Source organism: Chelonoidis abingdonii, chromosome 5, assembly GCF_003597395.2.
Source record: "Chelonoidis abingdonii isolate Lonesome George chromosome 5, CheloAbing_2.0, whole genome shotgun sequence".
NCBI classification, from domain to species: Eukaryota; Metazoa; Chordata; order Testudines; family Testudinidae; genus Chelonoidis; species Chelonoidis abingdonii.
The window spans coordinates 146356995-146372569 of NC_133773.1; the positions used below are offsets into that span (position 1 = coordinate 146356995).

The following is a 15575-nucleotide window of genomic DNA, read 5'->3' on the forward strand; positions in this document are numbered from 1 at the left end:
TCCAGCTTTTCTAAATAGTCCCGAACCACTTCTTTCTCCACAGAGGGCTGGTCACGTTCTCCCCATACTGTGCTGCCCAGTGCAGCCGTCTGGGAGCTGCCCTTGTTTGTGAAGACAGAGGCAAAAAAATCAGTGAGTACATTAGCTTTTTCCACATTATCAGTCACTAGGTTGCCTCCCCCATTCAGTCAGGGGCCCACACTTTCCCTGACCGTCTTCTTGTTGCTAACATACCTGAAGAAACCCTTCTTGTTACTCGTAACATCTCTCGCTAGCTGCAACTCCAAGTGTGATTTGGCCTCCCTGATTTCACTCCTGCGTGCCTGGTCGTTTGTCCAGTCTTCCACTTCTTGGATGCTGTTTTTTTGTGTCTAAGATCACCTTTAAGGCTGAGCGGCTAACGAAGATGTGACATCATTCCAATGAGCTAGTCTAGCACAAGGCTGGCAGGCAGCCAGCACCACAGGCTCCTTAGATACCACAGGCCAGGCCGAGCCTGGGAATTCCAGCCCTGGCAGTGGGCCCAGCGGGGGGAGTGGAGAATAACCTCACTGGACCAAGCTGGGTTTAACAGTTGTAGCTTTATTCATTTCCAGAGCCCTGGAGTGGTGCTAAGAACTGGTTACAGGAGGGAATGGTGCAGCAGCATGCGCATGTACCAACAGACCCAAAGCTCCTCCGCGCACTCACCCACTAGCCATGGGGGAGCTCAGCTCCCAGCCCTCTGCACTGATGTGACAACCACAGCACCGGGGGGAGGGAGGTTTGACACCGGCAGCTGGTGGGATGGGCTTTGAACTCACCCCACTGCGGGTATCTGTAGTGTTCAGAGCAGGAGCCCCAGGGGATCCCTTTCCCCTCTGGCATGAACCCTTCATCCAGTGACAGGAGCTAGAGGCACAGCCCAACCGCCTGGCCAGGAGACCAAACCCCTCAGCAACGAGCAGGGCAGAACGGGGGCATCTCTGGCTGGGTTTCTCGTGTTGGTCAGTTAGTCTGAGCTGAGCTGGGCAGGGTTACAATGCTGCTCCCAACCTCAGTGCAAGGCCAGCCCCTGTCTCCCTGCCACTCAAATCCCACCTGGAGAAAGGTGGTGCTCCCTACGGAGCCTGCCCCGGGGCTACCAGGGGCCGAGTGGATCAGGAGCCGTGAGCTCCCTGGCCAGGTCGGTGCTGTTCGGACAAGGAGCTGCTGGGGTGGGTGTTGGAAGAGTTTTCACTGGTGAGTGTAATGTACACAATCAGGCCTGGCCCCTGACACCTCAGTCGCCCCCTGCCCCCCCCCGGAGAAAGGCACCAGGAGAGCGGGGAGGAGGAAAGGCAGCTGGAGATCCAGGCAGGAGTGAACACACACGCACACACAGCTATGCCAAGTTCCCCCTCAGCGGGGCAGCAGGGCAAGTGGTTTCATTAGCTGGAACCCGGTGCTCCGGCCGGGGGCACTCTGCTGGGGTCTGCCGTACACACAGGCTAGCAAGTCCCTGCCAAGAAGGGCCTTGGAGAAGAGACTCAGGAATGGGCTGGGGAGAGGGGCTGTGCAAGGAACATCTGTCTCTGTGGCGGGGACGGAGGGGTCCCTTAGGAGATGAGACGGCCATGCAGCTCACACAGCTGCTCCGGTGTCAGGATGAGCTTGTGCACTTGGCCATGCCCAGGCTGGCAGGGGAAGGTCACTTTGCCAACATACACGGTGTCGTCCTTCTTCTCCTCTCTGGCCTGGAAGAGCAGAGTGGAGGGTCAGGGGCAGCAGGACTCAGGCTGATAAAAGCCAGCCTGAGCGCCAGAAGGGTAACACTGCGTTATCTCCTAGGGGGCAGCTCCAGAGGGTGTCGCCCGAGGGGGTTTCACACACCCCAGAGCCCGGTCGCCTTTCCTCCCTGGCAGGGAGGGTTGTCAGCAGGCCCATGGAGCTCCATGCAGCCCAGAGCCACGCTGCATGGGGAGGCATGTGCGACCCCCCACGAACAGCAAGCAGCTCCCCGAGCTACAGGTGCTGGGACCCTGCAGCCTCCAGACTACTAATCCGAATCCTCCAGATTGTGGCAAGGGAGCTCCTGCGCACAGGCCACGGGAACTCAGCGCAGACCCTTCTGGGCTTGGCGAGGACACCTGCCGGGCCACGTGCTCCCTCAGCCGCCACCCCAGAGCTGTGAGGAACGCTCCCTGGAGAGCAGCGTCTCACCTTGAGGAAGGCAGAGGATGGGAAGGTGGCGAAGTCGGTGAGGACATTGGCCCCAGGATGCTGCAGGACTGTCTCCTTCATCACTTCATCCTGCAAGGGAGGAAAGGGGAGCAGGGCAGCATCATCCCTCCAGACTTGCACCCTGCAGGGCAGCCGGCACCCCCGCACGCAGGTGTGGGGTGGGGAGCTCCGAGCCTCTCCTGCCAACGTCTCCAGCAGGCAAGAGCAGCTCCCCCCATCACCCAGGAAGGGTGGGAGGACAGGGATGGCTAACCCTGCCTTGCCCAGGGTAAATGACAAGGTGTCTAAGTGGCTCCACAGGTGGATTCCCTTCTCCCCCTCCCACCCCCGATTATGCAGCACGCCCAAGGCAGCGTGTGCATAGAGCACATAGGCATTTTTTGGAGGGGGGGAGGAGAATGTGGCTATCTGGGGTCATAGCCACTTTATTCACAGGTTTAAGGAAATATTTGTTCACATAAAAAAAAGCACCACGTGTAACAGTCTCCCCTTAGACAGCAGGGGGCTGCAGGTCAGGAGTGAGGGGCAGGGTGCAGAGCTGGGTTAGCAGGGGCTGCAGGTTGGGAGGGGGGGCACCAGCAGAGCTGGGGGCGGGGTGCAGAGCTGGGTTAGCAGGGGCTGCAGGTTGGGAGGGGGGGCACCAGCAGAGCTGGGGGCGGGGTGCAGAGCTGGGTTAGCAGGGGCTGCAGGTCGGGAGGGGGGGCACCAGCAGAGCTGGGGGCGGGGTGCAGAGCTGGGTTAGCAGGGGCTGCAGGTTGGGAGGGGGGGCACCGGCAGAGCTGGGGGCGGGGTGCAGGGCTGGGTTAGCAGGGGCTGCAGGTCGTGAGTGAGGGGCACCGGCAGTGTTATTAGGGAGATGCCTACGAGCGCGCCCCCACAGCCCCGTGGCAGACTCAGCAGCGCGTTGCTCCCCTGGAAGAACTGGCTGCTCCCTGCCGCTCGCTCACTGCCTTGGCGCCAGGCGGGCTGTGGGGCGTTTGCAGAGACCCCGGGCAGCTGCTGCATTTACCTTCAGCTTGTCGATGGTGCTGCTCAGGGATTTCAGGCGGGCTGTCTGCTCCAGCAGCTGGGCTGCCGGGCTTCCTGCTGCTGGAGAAGAGACCCAGTAAGGGGGGCTCCCCGCAGAGAGGGTGCTGAGTCCCAGCTGGGCGAGGGGGAGGAGCTGCCCCGAGCCAGCCTCTCTCAGTGACCATGGCTAGCAGCATTCAGCCCCAAGCCCCCAGCACTGAAATGCAGCTACGCAGCAGAGACAGGACAGCACTGGAGAATCCTGGATCCAGGTTATCGAAGGAGAAACATGACACCGCAGGGACGTTCCCATCCCGGAGGCCCATTGAAAGCAGGGGGAATAGGGCGACTAAGCCCCTGCTCCCCCGATCTCCAGGAGGGGCCAGGATAGGAGAGGCTGGAGCGAGGGTGAATAGCCCAGCCTGTGCAATGCAGGCTGCAGGTCAGCGGGACCCTGGCACGCAGCTCCCAGGGCCAGGGCATGGTGCAGTGCTTCAGCCCGCGGGAGCTGAGCTCCTGCCCATCCAACAGCTCGGCCTGTCCTGGGCGGGGGCTGATCAGTGTCTAGGGGGCAGTTCTGGGCCCTTCAGAAGGAAACCACTACAGCCCTGAGCCTGGCTACAGGGAACACAAGGGAGGCCGGGTGCCCAGAAATCACTGGGAGGCCTCACGGGGAGGGCACCTTTCGCAAGGGGAGGCAGGAAATGGCCAGCCCCACTAGGGGCACGGGGCATGCTGGTGGGCCGCACAGCCAGGGACCTCCAGCAGGTTCCAGGGCCCTGAATTCCTAGCTTGCCCGGCTCCCGACCGGCAGGTCTCAGCGTTCGGTCCCCAGGGATACTGAGCGCAGATACACACAGCAGGGGCACAGTGACAGCACCAGTCATCTCCAGCCGAAAACAAAACCTTGACGGGTTAAAGTAACAAGCAGAAGTCTCCAGCCTGCTTCCCCGGACATCCAGACATCCCCAGTGCTGGCCCCAGCGCTCACCCCTTGGGGAACCGGCTGAACGAGTGGCTGCAGCGAGGTGGGGGGGTTACGGACTGGCAGACGGGCTTCAGACAGAACCCTATGGGACAGCCTGGGCTCCGCCCCAGAGACAGCAGCCACCCCCAGGAGAGGACAGACGTCCCTGACCGGCTCTGCCCTGGGCAGGGGCTGAGAGAAGAGCATGCCCATAGGCCCTGCCCACAGCCCGTCCGACAAGGGCCCACCCGGCCTCTGGCACTGAAGCTGCTACCACCAGTAAGCTCGCTAGCAGGCCTGGACCACGGGGACCCCGCTTGAGTCCCAGCTGACTCTGCTGACCTGCCTCCTGGAGGCGCCTGTGCCAAGGAGCTGTACCTGAGCTCCTGCGCGTGACGTCCACCACCTTGGCGTTGGCGCTCATCTGGTAGAGGGTCTGCAGCAGCTGTCTCGTCTTCCTGTACAGGGTGCCAGAGGCCACCTCCTCCCCCTGTCGCTCTTTGGGAAGCAAGAGCTTCGGGACGTGCAGAGGGGGCAGCGCTGCCAGCTCCGCCTTCATCTGGGCTCCCTGAGCATGAAGCAACGCAAGCGTGTAGGCCACGGCTCCGCCCCAGCCCCAGCCAAGTGATGGGACTTGGCGGCAAGAGGGGCCCGGCCCATTCTCCGATCAGCAGCCACAGGAGAACCAGGCAGACAGAGGGACCCAGAGCTCCTTCCCCAGAGATACCCGGCCACCAGCCGAGCCACACAGTTCCCCTCGTCAGGGGGAGCCAAGTGCTCCCTCCCACTCACCCCAGCAAACTGCAGGAGCCCAGGGAGCAGGGACCCAGCCTCCCACCCTGACGCTGCTCTTCGCTCCACACCCCAGCAGTTCCAGTCGAGGAGAACAGGAGTTGGCCGCCCGGAACAGAGCCTGGGGCCCCAGAGCTGGGGGCTGCTGGCCTGTGTCCAGGAGCTGCGCCAGAGTTTCGGACGCCCTCGGTGGACAGCCATTTTGCCGCCTCCCTCGGCTCCAGTGGAGCTGCCGCAGTCGTGCCGGCGGGTGGTCCACTGGTCTAAAGACTCTGGTGGACCTGCCACAGGCATGACTGCGGTAGGTCCGCTGGAGCCTTTAGACCAGCGCACTGTCCGCCGAAATGACTGCGGCAGCTCCACCGGAGCCGCCACAGCAGCGGACCATCCGCCGACATGACTGCGGTAGGTCCCCTGGATTCGCGTGCCCCCCCCCCCGACAAAATAGCACCCCCCCCAAATTCTGACCCCCTAGGCCATTGCCTAGGTTGCCTAAATGGTAGCACCGGCCCTGCCTGTGTCGCCTCCACGCCGAATGGCACAGAGGAGGGAGGGGCCCCTCCCCAATGCACAGCACTGGGCCCTGGAAGTTGGGGGGGAGGGGAGGGGAAGGACAAAGAACAGCTGCCTGAGGCAGAGGAGCCCTTGGCATTTGATCCTTGCGAGTGGCTCTGCCAGTGCCCCTTGTAGGGCAGAGGGGTCTGACGTGCCTGTGAGTCTCAGCGATTAGCTTCAGTAATGCCTGCAGCAAGGAGGGCCACAGGTTAATGGTACATTTCCTTTGCATACCACCAATGGCCCTTTGCTCCTATAAACAGGGGCCCAGTCAGCCAGTCTCCTCTAGATTCTCACTATAGCTCCAGACTAAACCATCGTGTCTGGAATCCCCTTCCTCTGACCAGGCGTACTGCCCTTCCCTGCTCCCCCCAGGGGGACCGGCTGGAAAGCAATGAGTGATTCCCAATACCCAGTCGGGGTGTGTGCAGCCCAGGCCTGGCCAGATGAAAGCCTGGAGAGATGCCCGCCCGGAGAGGCCCCCTCACCTTCAGCCAGTTGTTCTCAGTTTTGAGGTGCTCAATGGACAGCCGCATGGCGTCGATCTGCTGGAGGAGAAGAGGCGAATCCTTCACCTGGACAGGTCCTGAGCCACCTCCCATCATCTGTCCAGCACTGACACCTGCAAACGGGGCGAGAACATCAATGGGCAAAGGAGACTGGAGCCGGCGTGGGCTGTGCATGCAGGGTTGGGCCGCAGGCTGAGGGGGAGGAAGAGATCAGTGTGGCTGTGCCAAGGAGCAGCAGCAGGAGCGACCTACACGCACGCCCCTGGCCAGGGCACAGAGCCACCAGTCACGCAGCCGGAGATGGAGAGCCCCGTGGCAGTGCCCTGGGGTCGAACCCATGCAAATATCCTGACAACACCCGTCCCAGGCCAGGATCCCACCCCTGAAGAACAGCCTCTTGGCTCTGCAGGCCCACTTCTGGCGCTGAGCAGAGAGGGGATGCGGCCTTGCACTTCCCCCGGCGGAACCAGCTCTGGGTGGATCCATCTCCCCTCTGTTCCCTGCTCCTCTCAGACACTGGGCTAGATGCAGGACACTCTGGCCAGTGAGCCACGTGGCTTCAGAGCAGTTGAAAACAGCAGCACTGGAGTAGGATCCAGCGCCTCTCGCTCCACCTCGACTTCCCAAAGCCTCAGAACCCCCTTCTCACATGCACTGGGGCCTGCCCTCCTGGGGCCTAGAGACTAGGAGCGTTGGCAGGCTGGAGCAGGGTACCATACCTCTCGGCTGCTCCTCTGCAGTGGAAAGCACAAGAGAGACAAGAAGCAGAAGAATGAAAAGCTGAAGGGCAAGGCTTGAATGCAGCTCTGGCCAGAGAAGCCATTGTAAAAATGGCCCCACAGATCTGCCCCCTATGCACATTCACACCCAGTCTGCTGCCTCTCACTCCAGGGACCCTCACAGGGCCACACGGTCTTGAAGAAGGAGCTGGAGTCCATCCTGGCTCCCGTACCGCCTGCCGTGGAACTGCCTTGGGGGTGCAGGACCGGAGAGCAGAGCCACACAGTTCACCACTGGAGCCAATCTGGCAGGACAAGCACACAGTCCAAGATGCCATTCCTAAAGCAGCTGCATCATGGGATGGATCCTGAGACCTCCTGACACCTCCCACCGCCTCCGCTGGGCTCAGCCCACTCCAGATCTGGCCCGCAGGCAGCACGAGGCAGCCAGACGGCTGTGTGAACCACAGGCAGAGAAGGAAAGATGCCAGGGCACCAGCAGTTCACAAGCAGTGAGCCAGAGCCGTGAGCGCAAGGAAGTGGGAGACGGGACTCGCTGTTCCCAGCTCTGACACCAACTCACTCTGGGCCTTGGAAAAGTCCCTTTGCTGTCCTGTACCTCGGCTCCCCTGCTGTAAACCAGGGACCCCCGGCCGACGCGCAGCAAGCACTGGTCAGGGGGGACTGGGGCAGCGCTCTGAAGACGACAAGGGCTCCTGCTGCAATCTGCACAGCCAAGTGGTACCCGCGCAATGCGGAGCCACCGCCTTTCCCGCTCTCACCAGACACTCAGCACAGACCAATGGTCACTGCAGCTCTGGGAATCCAGGGATCAGACCCGCTACGGCCAGCAACCCACCAGGCAGAGGCACTTCACTGACTCACAGCGAGGGTGGTGTGCCAGGAGGCCAGCAGCGGCCAGCAGCACGTTCCACGTCCACGTTAGCACACAGCTGCAGGCACCAGCACTGGGCATTCCCCCTCCGTATAAACGCCAGTGGGATCAGCAGTCCAGACGGACTCTGAGGAGCCCCCTTGGCCAGTCCCAGGAGCCTCGGGTCCAGGCCACTGTTGTGCAAGGCAGGCAGCTGAGAACAATGGTGCCCTGGGAATTGCATGGCTCCGGCTCTACGCTAGAGCCTGCAGGGAGCAGAACGCAGGCCCTGTAACGGCCCTGCACTCAGCCTGGCTCGGGCTGCCCTGTGCAGCTCACACCAAGTGGAGAAAGCAGGGCCGGACCCGAGCACCCTACGCAGCTCAGCACCTCAGGCCAAGGGCCTCAGCCGCCCACCTCTCCCCCAGAGCTGGGGCTGGACTCCAGGAGCGTGGGGGAAGGAGCAAACCAACGCCTCGCCGCCTGCCATGGCTGGAGAGCTGCCCCCGCCCAGAGGTGAGGGCAGCGGCTGTGCTTCTCCGCCAGCAGGGGAGCAGATCCCGGGGAACCGCAGCCCCTCTCGGGAGTGACGGCAGCTGGACGCAGGCCAGACCTGTGCTCGACATGGGGCTCTGCCGGGGCAGAACAAGAGGCTGGGTGAGACTCTTCCACGTCCATAGGAACCTGCCACCCTGCCATGGGAGCTAAGGGGAAGGAGGCAGAGGGATTCCAGCAGCCTGCCAGGGGCCTTTCCTCTCCAGCTGTCTGCTCGCTGGGGCGCAGGTCAGACCATGGACTGGTTCTGAACTCACCGGCCAGTCGTCCCCACGTGGCCGAGCCCTGCAGCATTGCCTGCCCCAGGCAGCGGCAGCACGCCGGAGAGGATTTCCCTCAGCTGGCTGCCCTTTCAGCAATCCAGGAGTGGGCGGGCAAGCGCCCAGCTGAGCGCGCGCTGCATGGAGCGTCAGAGCGCAGGGAGGCAGTGCCAGGCCGTCACGCATCCCTCGGCTCATCCACTGATGCCTGGACATCTCGCTCAGGGCCTTCCAGCCTGCGGAGCCACCACGCGCGCGACCAGCTCCAGATGTCTGGGGAAGCGGCCCGGTGCTCATTGAACTGAGTGAGCAGCAAGGCCCCCGCCCCTCCTCTCCCTCAGGTCTAGAGCATTGCTCCCTTCACGGGGCTCGCACTAGCAGCCACCCACCCACACCACTCTGCCTCTGGTAGGAAGCCCGACTGAGTTCCCATTCCCCTCCCCACAGGGCCTTTGCCCCAGGTTCCCTTTCCGGCGTCCGGGCAGCGAGGCTGCAGTAACAGCCCCCAGACACTAGGGAGGGGGCAAGGGCGGGTCGCTCACCTCCTGCAATGCCCGAGACGATGGACGCGATTCCGGAGGCAGGAGATCCACGCAGCCCCTCGATGGTGCGCTTGGACTGGTTGTTCAAGCGCTGCTTTAGCTCCATCTTTTCCGACTCCAGCTGGTCAATATCAGCCTGAAGAGCATCCATCGTCTCCTCAAACTCCCTGCAGGGGGAGAGACGCCCCCGGGGAAACGGGGCACAGGTCAGCTGGCAGAATTCACAGCCTCCACCCAGCAGGCTTTGCAGGATCTCACCAGGTTCGGTAACTTCCAGCCTCCTCCCCCATCCATACGCTCCCCAGCCAGCTCAGGGCTTTCACCCATTTCCCTGGGAGACTGGTCTGTTCTGCAGGTGAAGACCTCACGTGCAGGAAGCATATCCAGACAATCAGCCCTCCGTCTCTTTCCCTTAATCCTGGTTCTAGCTCCATCAGGCTGACCACTGCTCTCTCCCCAGGACTTCACACCACACAGCACCAGGGTTCAGAAACCGGGTCTGGCAATGATGTGCAATGCCAACATCCGGCACCTCACAGAAAGCAGCCAGAATGCAGCCTGTTCTGAGATGTGTCCTCTCTGCCACTAGCTGCCCCGGTTAACACCCGGGCCTAGCCACCCCTAACCTCCAGAACAGCCCTGGAAACCATGGCAAGCTGCTATCGCTGCTATCCCTTCTGCACAGGCGCCTCCCTTGGCAGGCCCACCCCAAATCCCACGGCTGGGAAACCCACACTCACTTCTCCTTCTTTTTGAGCAGAGCCTGGGTCTCATCCAGCTTGGTCTGGATCTTCTCCACCCGGTCATCCGCGTCCTTGGACGCGCTGTCAAGCTTCTTCTCCAGGAGACTGAGGCGCACGTTTGCTTCACTCAGCTCCTCGCCCTGGAGCAGCAGGGGAGAAAGCGAAGTGCTCCAGGCCTCTGGGCATGGCCAGCATGTTCCGGTGCCCTGGAGTGCCCGCCCCGGCTCCACGGGTGCAGCCAATAGCCGGCACACACCACCATTCCATACTGGCTCCAGGGCTCAGGTTAGACGTACACAGACTACCCACCTGGGGGAAGGGCTGGTGAGTCCCTTATGGCTGATGCCACAGGCCTCTGCTACATGGGCGGCTTGCGTCTCCCCAAGCGGCCTTGTGGTCACTGGGGAAACCGATCCAAAGGGCTAGCAGCTCCGCAGGCAGTGCTACAGGAAGTGGGAGCAACTCAGGTAGGCAGCTGCCTACTGGCCAGGCGAATGGGGCACCCCCAGGGTACCGGGTTCTGCACCAACCAACAGGAAAGGCAGATTAGGGAACAGACCATGGATGAGCTCACCTTGATTTTGAGCGATTTCTTCAGCTCTTTGATGACGGTCTCTCTGTCTTCCAGCTTCAGTCCCAGGCCCTCGGCATCTGTGATCTCGGCCCGGAGTGCGGCTGCCCTCAGATTGACAGGAGGAGCGGGCTGCAGGGACGAGAATGGGGGTTGCTCAGATATTGCCAGCTGATGGATTCCAGTGCTTGCTCATAGTGAAAAATGGGCAGGACGCTGCTGAGGGAACATCCCTCCAAATCTGCACACGACAGGCAATTGCCTGGCTCCCCGAGTCCCTGACAATGCAGGGAGGGCTGGTCTCACTGGCTGAGAAAGCGATGGACCCTCGGCAGGTTACACGCCATAAGGATGAAGGCTAAGACACACCTGCTGGTTTGGGGGCATCTGCTTAGCTGCACTGACAGCAGGGGGGCTCCTGATGCAAGGTGCTGGCCCCTCACCTGCTAACAGCGTCCAAGGAAACCCCGCTGCGCCCAGAACACACCCCATAAAACCCAGCTATGAGGGGCCGTGCCATCGGTGTCTGCTGTGCGCGCTGCAGCTTGACCATCCTTGTCACCAGACAGCCCGCTGGGGAAAACCCAGGTTTTCCATCTCCTCCCACCATCCACAGGAAATCAGGGCTTCGCCTGGCTCTATTCAGCTGCCCCTGCCCAGCCCAAAGGCGCCCCCCAGCCGTGCCCCACCTTGGTCTGTGGCCGGTCGGCATCGTACTCTCCCTCCTGCATAGCAGTGGCCATCTTGTTCATGGTCGCAATGAGGATGTTACAGGACTGGCGCAGGCACTCGTACGGGTTGACACCCTGGCTGCCGTAGATCTGCAGAGGATGGTGAGAGAGAGAATTGCCCCGTTTCAAGGTGCGCTCTGCACCCGCTAAGCCAAGTACTTCTCCTAGGTAAGGTTTCCTGCCCTCACTCCACTGACCCCAGGCCTTGGGGGGCAGTCGGCCCCTCTGCCGACGAGGAGGCTGCAGACCAAGGCAAGTAGGTGAGGGGCTGGTCCCTACGCTTCAGCGTTAACTGGCTGTCGCTCCACCCAGGCTCATCCCAAAGTGCCCAGGGGCTGGCATGAGATACAAGCCCCTCTGAGGCTAACAGGTTTTCGTTCCCCGGGGCAGAGGGCTGTAGGGAAGCTGAGAACTGGGTTCCCACCTGCTCACTTGCTTTGAAGGCCAGATCTTCCAGCTTCACAGCCAGGAGCCCTTCGTTCTCCGTCAGCGGGGCAATCATCTGGGCCCCCGCGGCAGCCACTTCCTGCAGCACCGCCACCACCCAGGTCAGGTGCTTGCGGCAGTCCAGCAGCGTGTCCGACACCTGGGGTCAGGCAGACACACGGCGATTACAGGATTCGCTCCCAGCAAAGGCAAGTGGAGGCTGTTCCTCCGCACGCCCGCCAGGTGTCACAGCACTGCACTCACCCAATGGCTAAGAGATCGGGGAGGGCAGTTCAGTTATCATCAGGGAGAAGAGCCCGGGCGGCAGGAAGGAAGGACAGCCCAGGAAGCCAACAGGGTGGGGAATTCTTGTCACCACCTGAGCCCAAGGTTCCTGCTCTCTGCACTTGCTCACTGCTTCCCTCACCAGGCTCCCTACCAGGGCTTCATGCAGTCCCTGCTACGCCACGGGCCATGTGGGCTCAGGCGTCTTTACCCAGGGAAGTTCCATTACCGGGAGCACGTTACAGATGGCAGCTCATGGCCGTGCTCAGGCAGGAAGTAGTCAGGGTTCTCCTAGCTCTGTCTTATGCTCCACCCGCTACCTAGCCCCTGTGACTCCTGGCCGCGCCTTCCTCCTTTCTCAGCGAGGGCTCTGCCCCGCAAGGTGACTCTGCAGTGTCAGCGTCCCACTCCTCCCACCCCCCTCCGTGTCCCTGCTCGCAGTTCTCTCCAGCGTGCTCTGATCTGCCCCGACCCGACCCAGCCCCAGCCCCAGCCCCAGCCCATTCAGAAAAAGGGCCGGGGCAGACACTGCACAGCAGGTTTTGATGCATGGCCCAGGCACACATGTAACACAACACAAAGAGAGAAGAGACCCGAGCAGCGAACGCCACCAGTCCCAGCCAGGCAGACAAAGATACACGCTGACTCGCCAGACAATGCACTGACTGCACCAGCTCTCCCCCACTGCGCACTCTGCCTCTGCTCTCCCCAAGGGACCCTTCAGGCCAGGCAGGTGAGAGCATCCCTAGCACCAGACCGATACTAAAAACCCCTCCCGCCGGCGGGGAGTCACCGGGGGTGGGGAGGGGAGGGAGGCTGGGGGAGGTGAGCGAGGGACAGAAGATGGCGCCTGTTGTGCGGGACTATAATGGAGCTGGCACAAATGGGACCCTCCCCTTCACTGGAACCCAAATGACCTCCCCATCCAGCCTGCAGCTGCCTCCCCAGTGGGCACGGCTTGCTGGGATGTGTATTCTCTGCAGCTGCCTCTCCCAGCAGGAGGGTGGCTGCAATGTTCTGCACCTTATGGTATTTGCAGTGCCCATGAGGCTCCTGGCAAGCTGCCAGCACAGCCCCTGGCACAGGTGTTCGGCTGCCCTTTTCCCTGGGACTTCGGCGCTGGCTAGTCCCACCTGCTGTCCAAAGCCGAGTGCTGCGGGTATCCCAGGTGCATCTGTTCCCGGCATGCGGCGTCTGATCTTCTTGCAGAACTGGCGGATGTCGCTGCAGGAGGTCTCCAGGTCCTTGAGGAGGATAGCGAGGTCGGACGCCTCCTGCCCCGTCTGCCAAGCACACGTAAGGAAGGAAGGAAGGGGGTGAGAAAGCTCAACACCTGAGATGCCAAGGGCCAGCGCATCAGCTGGCTCACACCGGTGTAGCTGCTGACTTCAATGGAGCAACGCCAACGTACGCCAGCCGAGGTGCTGGCCCCGAATGCAAAGGGGAATCAGGGTGGCAGGAAGTCGGCTGCTCACCTGCAGGAAGGACCGCAATCGACCCACCTCCACGCCCATGCAGTCCAAGGCACTCTGGGTGAACTGCGGGACAAGCACAAGCGCCATTAGTTCAGGGCAAAGCAGACTAAGCGAGATGACCTTGCCTGGGGTCAGAGCAGGGCTGAGCTCTCTGGGATTCCGGCTCCACAGGAGCCTGGGCTGCTTTGCTCTAGGGGTGGCTTATGTCAGGAGGCACCAGGACACAGGTGCCCTTTGACGGGAGGCCTGGCAGCGCCGACTGCTCCGCTGCAGGGACCGGGCTCAGCGCTGTGTTCTCAACTCCTCTTCCTGCCCTTTACTCACCAGCGCATTGGCAGGGCCCATCCCACATCTTCCCCCCTGCACCCCCTCTGGTGGGTGAGAGGTGGGGCTCGGAGCGGGCAGCTGGCAAGCCCACGCTAGCAGGGGATGCACCACTGGGAAAGAGGCAGGAGTGTCTCTCAGGAGGACGTTTTCCAAAGCCCTCATGAAGGAGGCAGCAGCAGCCTGTGCAGTGACTCCTCCCCAAGGGCCCGCAGCATGGGCCGCACCGCTGCTACTCCACCTTAATGTGGTCCGCCAGCTGCATGGTGCAGTCTTCGGCTTGCTCCGCCAGGTGGATGCTGTACAGGTGCTGGAAAGGAGATGGAGAGAGGCGTTAGCTTCTCCAAAGCCCTGCCAGAGCCACGAACCGCAGGCTGCCCCACCTGCACGCAGCCTGCTGGGAGCTGGATGAGGGCAAACGTTGTGCTGCAGACGCTAACACGGCAGCACAAGCACGCTCACGGGTCTGCCCTTTGCTAACAGCGATAGTAACAGAAAGGAGTTAATCCAGCAGAGGCACACGCTATGCCAGCTGTCCCCAGCTCCCTCACCTGGGTTCATCATACGTTTGGGGAGAGGGAGGCTTGCTGGGGCAGGGGGTGGAGGACAGCAGATTGGCTGCAGTCACAGATGCTAAGGGGCTCTCTGGGATATTTGGAGTGGACAATCAGATACCCTTCTTGGGAAGGAGGCCTGATCCCATGGATTTAGCAGAGATCCTCCTGCTCCAGTATACTCCTCTGTCCTGGGATTACGGGAAGTTCTGAGAGGTCTACTTCAGTCTCTGACGTGGGGACATGGCCCTGCGGGCCAGCGGTGACAGCTTCTGCAGCCAGTGTCCTAGGATGCCCAGATAAGGGATCCTGGCACAAGGACGGCCAGGCATCTCCCTTCTCTAGGAGGGAATTCAGAGCACTTGGGAATGGGAGATCTAGTCGTGGGCCAGCAGGTGAACCAGATCTCGGTGTTCAGGAGGCAGAGAGGAAAGAAGGAAAGGCGGTGACAGGAACCTAGCTACTTAGCCTGCAGCCTGGGAGGTTTCCCTGAAAGCAGCAATGCCACTTGGGGCTCTGCAAACCTCAACCCCACTTCGCAGCTCCCACCCCTCACAGCTCAGCTTGCCCTGGGGCCAGTGCCCATAGTGCAGCAAGCGGCTCAGAGCCAGCACCCGCCTGTGGCACAGACCGCACCTCCTACCTGGTAGTATTTGATAGCTTTGGTGAGTGGCTCCACATTGACTGTCTCATCCAGCTGGTCCTTGTGCAGCAGCTGAATTAGGAAGTCCAGCGAGCGCTCATGGACACTCATCTCCGGGTAGAGCATTCCCACCTTCTTATAGACCTCAACGCTGCACTTGCTCAGGGCCCTGGCAGGAGGAGCAAATACTATCAGCTAGTCTAGGACACGGGTCTGGTCGCTACAGGGGCCCTGCAGTCACACGGGGGCGCTAGTTCTGGATGCCGGTCAGAGGCGCTGAGCAGCTCATGGGAGCTGTCGGTGCTCAGCATCCATCCTAGGCCCAGGCAAGGAGAGGGCACTTCTGGTGACTGGGACCACCAGCGGCACTAGCTGCGCTGGGGCTACGGGAAAGGGCCATCGCAGGAGAAAGTCTGTTCCAATCTCTGGGCTGGCTGTCAGGCTTTCAGCATGGACCGAGTGCCGCTGGATGGGGCGCTGGAGAGGTTTCTTTGCGTTTCAGTGGCGCGCGTGGGAAGGTTCAGCTGGAAGGATTCTCCGTCTGACCTCGGCAGCAGTACCGTGAAACGCTTGAGAGTGGGCTGCGGCAGGCAGTGCTTCTAGTGACTGCTCACAATCCCATCAGATCTCTAGGAACGCCTTCCTGGAGACCAGAGCCCACCACACCCCTCCTTCGGCTGTGGTGCTCAGGACGAGGCGTCTCCCTGGCCCTCAGCCATTCTGGACACGTGAGGGGTTTCCCCACCCTCTGCAGGAATGGGGGCACCCTAGGTGTTCTCCTCTCAGAGCACCAGGGATCCAAAGGCTGCGTGCACAGTGCAGGACGCTCACAGTACTCAC

The 15575-nt window shown here is 61.7% G+C and overlaps 1 protein-coding gene across 1 annotated transcript in view; it reads right to left on the minus strand.

Annotated features, from left to right (window-relative positions):
* Positions 1 to 562: 562 nt before the first annotated feature.
* DCTN1 (dynactin subunit 1) overlaps positions 563 to 15575 on the minus strand; it is a 108531-nt gene continuing 93518 nt past the window's right edge. Inside the window, 16 exon segments of the mRNA XM_032787962.2 lie at positions 563 to 1595; positions 1598 to 1715; positions 2182 to 2271; positions 3212 to 3288; positions 4556 to 4745; positions 6013 to 6146; positions 6753 to 6767; positions 8984 to 9150; positions 9724 to 9866; positions 10301 to 10429; positions 10987 to 11118; positions 11453 to 11614; positions 12873 to 13022; positions 13215 to 13277; positions 13780 to 13848; positions 14736 to 14904. Coding sequence (XP_032643853.2) covers positions 1381 to 1595; positions 1598 to 1715; positions 2182 to 2271; positions 3212 to 3288; positions 4556 to 4745; positions 6013 to 6146; positions 6753 to 6767; positions 8984 to 9150; positions 9724 to 9866; positions 10301 to 10429; positions 10987 to 11118; positions 11453 to 11614; positions 12873 to 13022; positions 13215 to 13277; positions 13780 to 13848; positions 14736 to 14904 — 2023 coding nt within the window. The 3' untranslated portion in view covers positions 563 to 1380.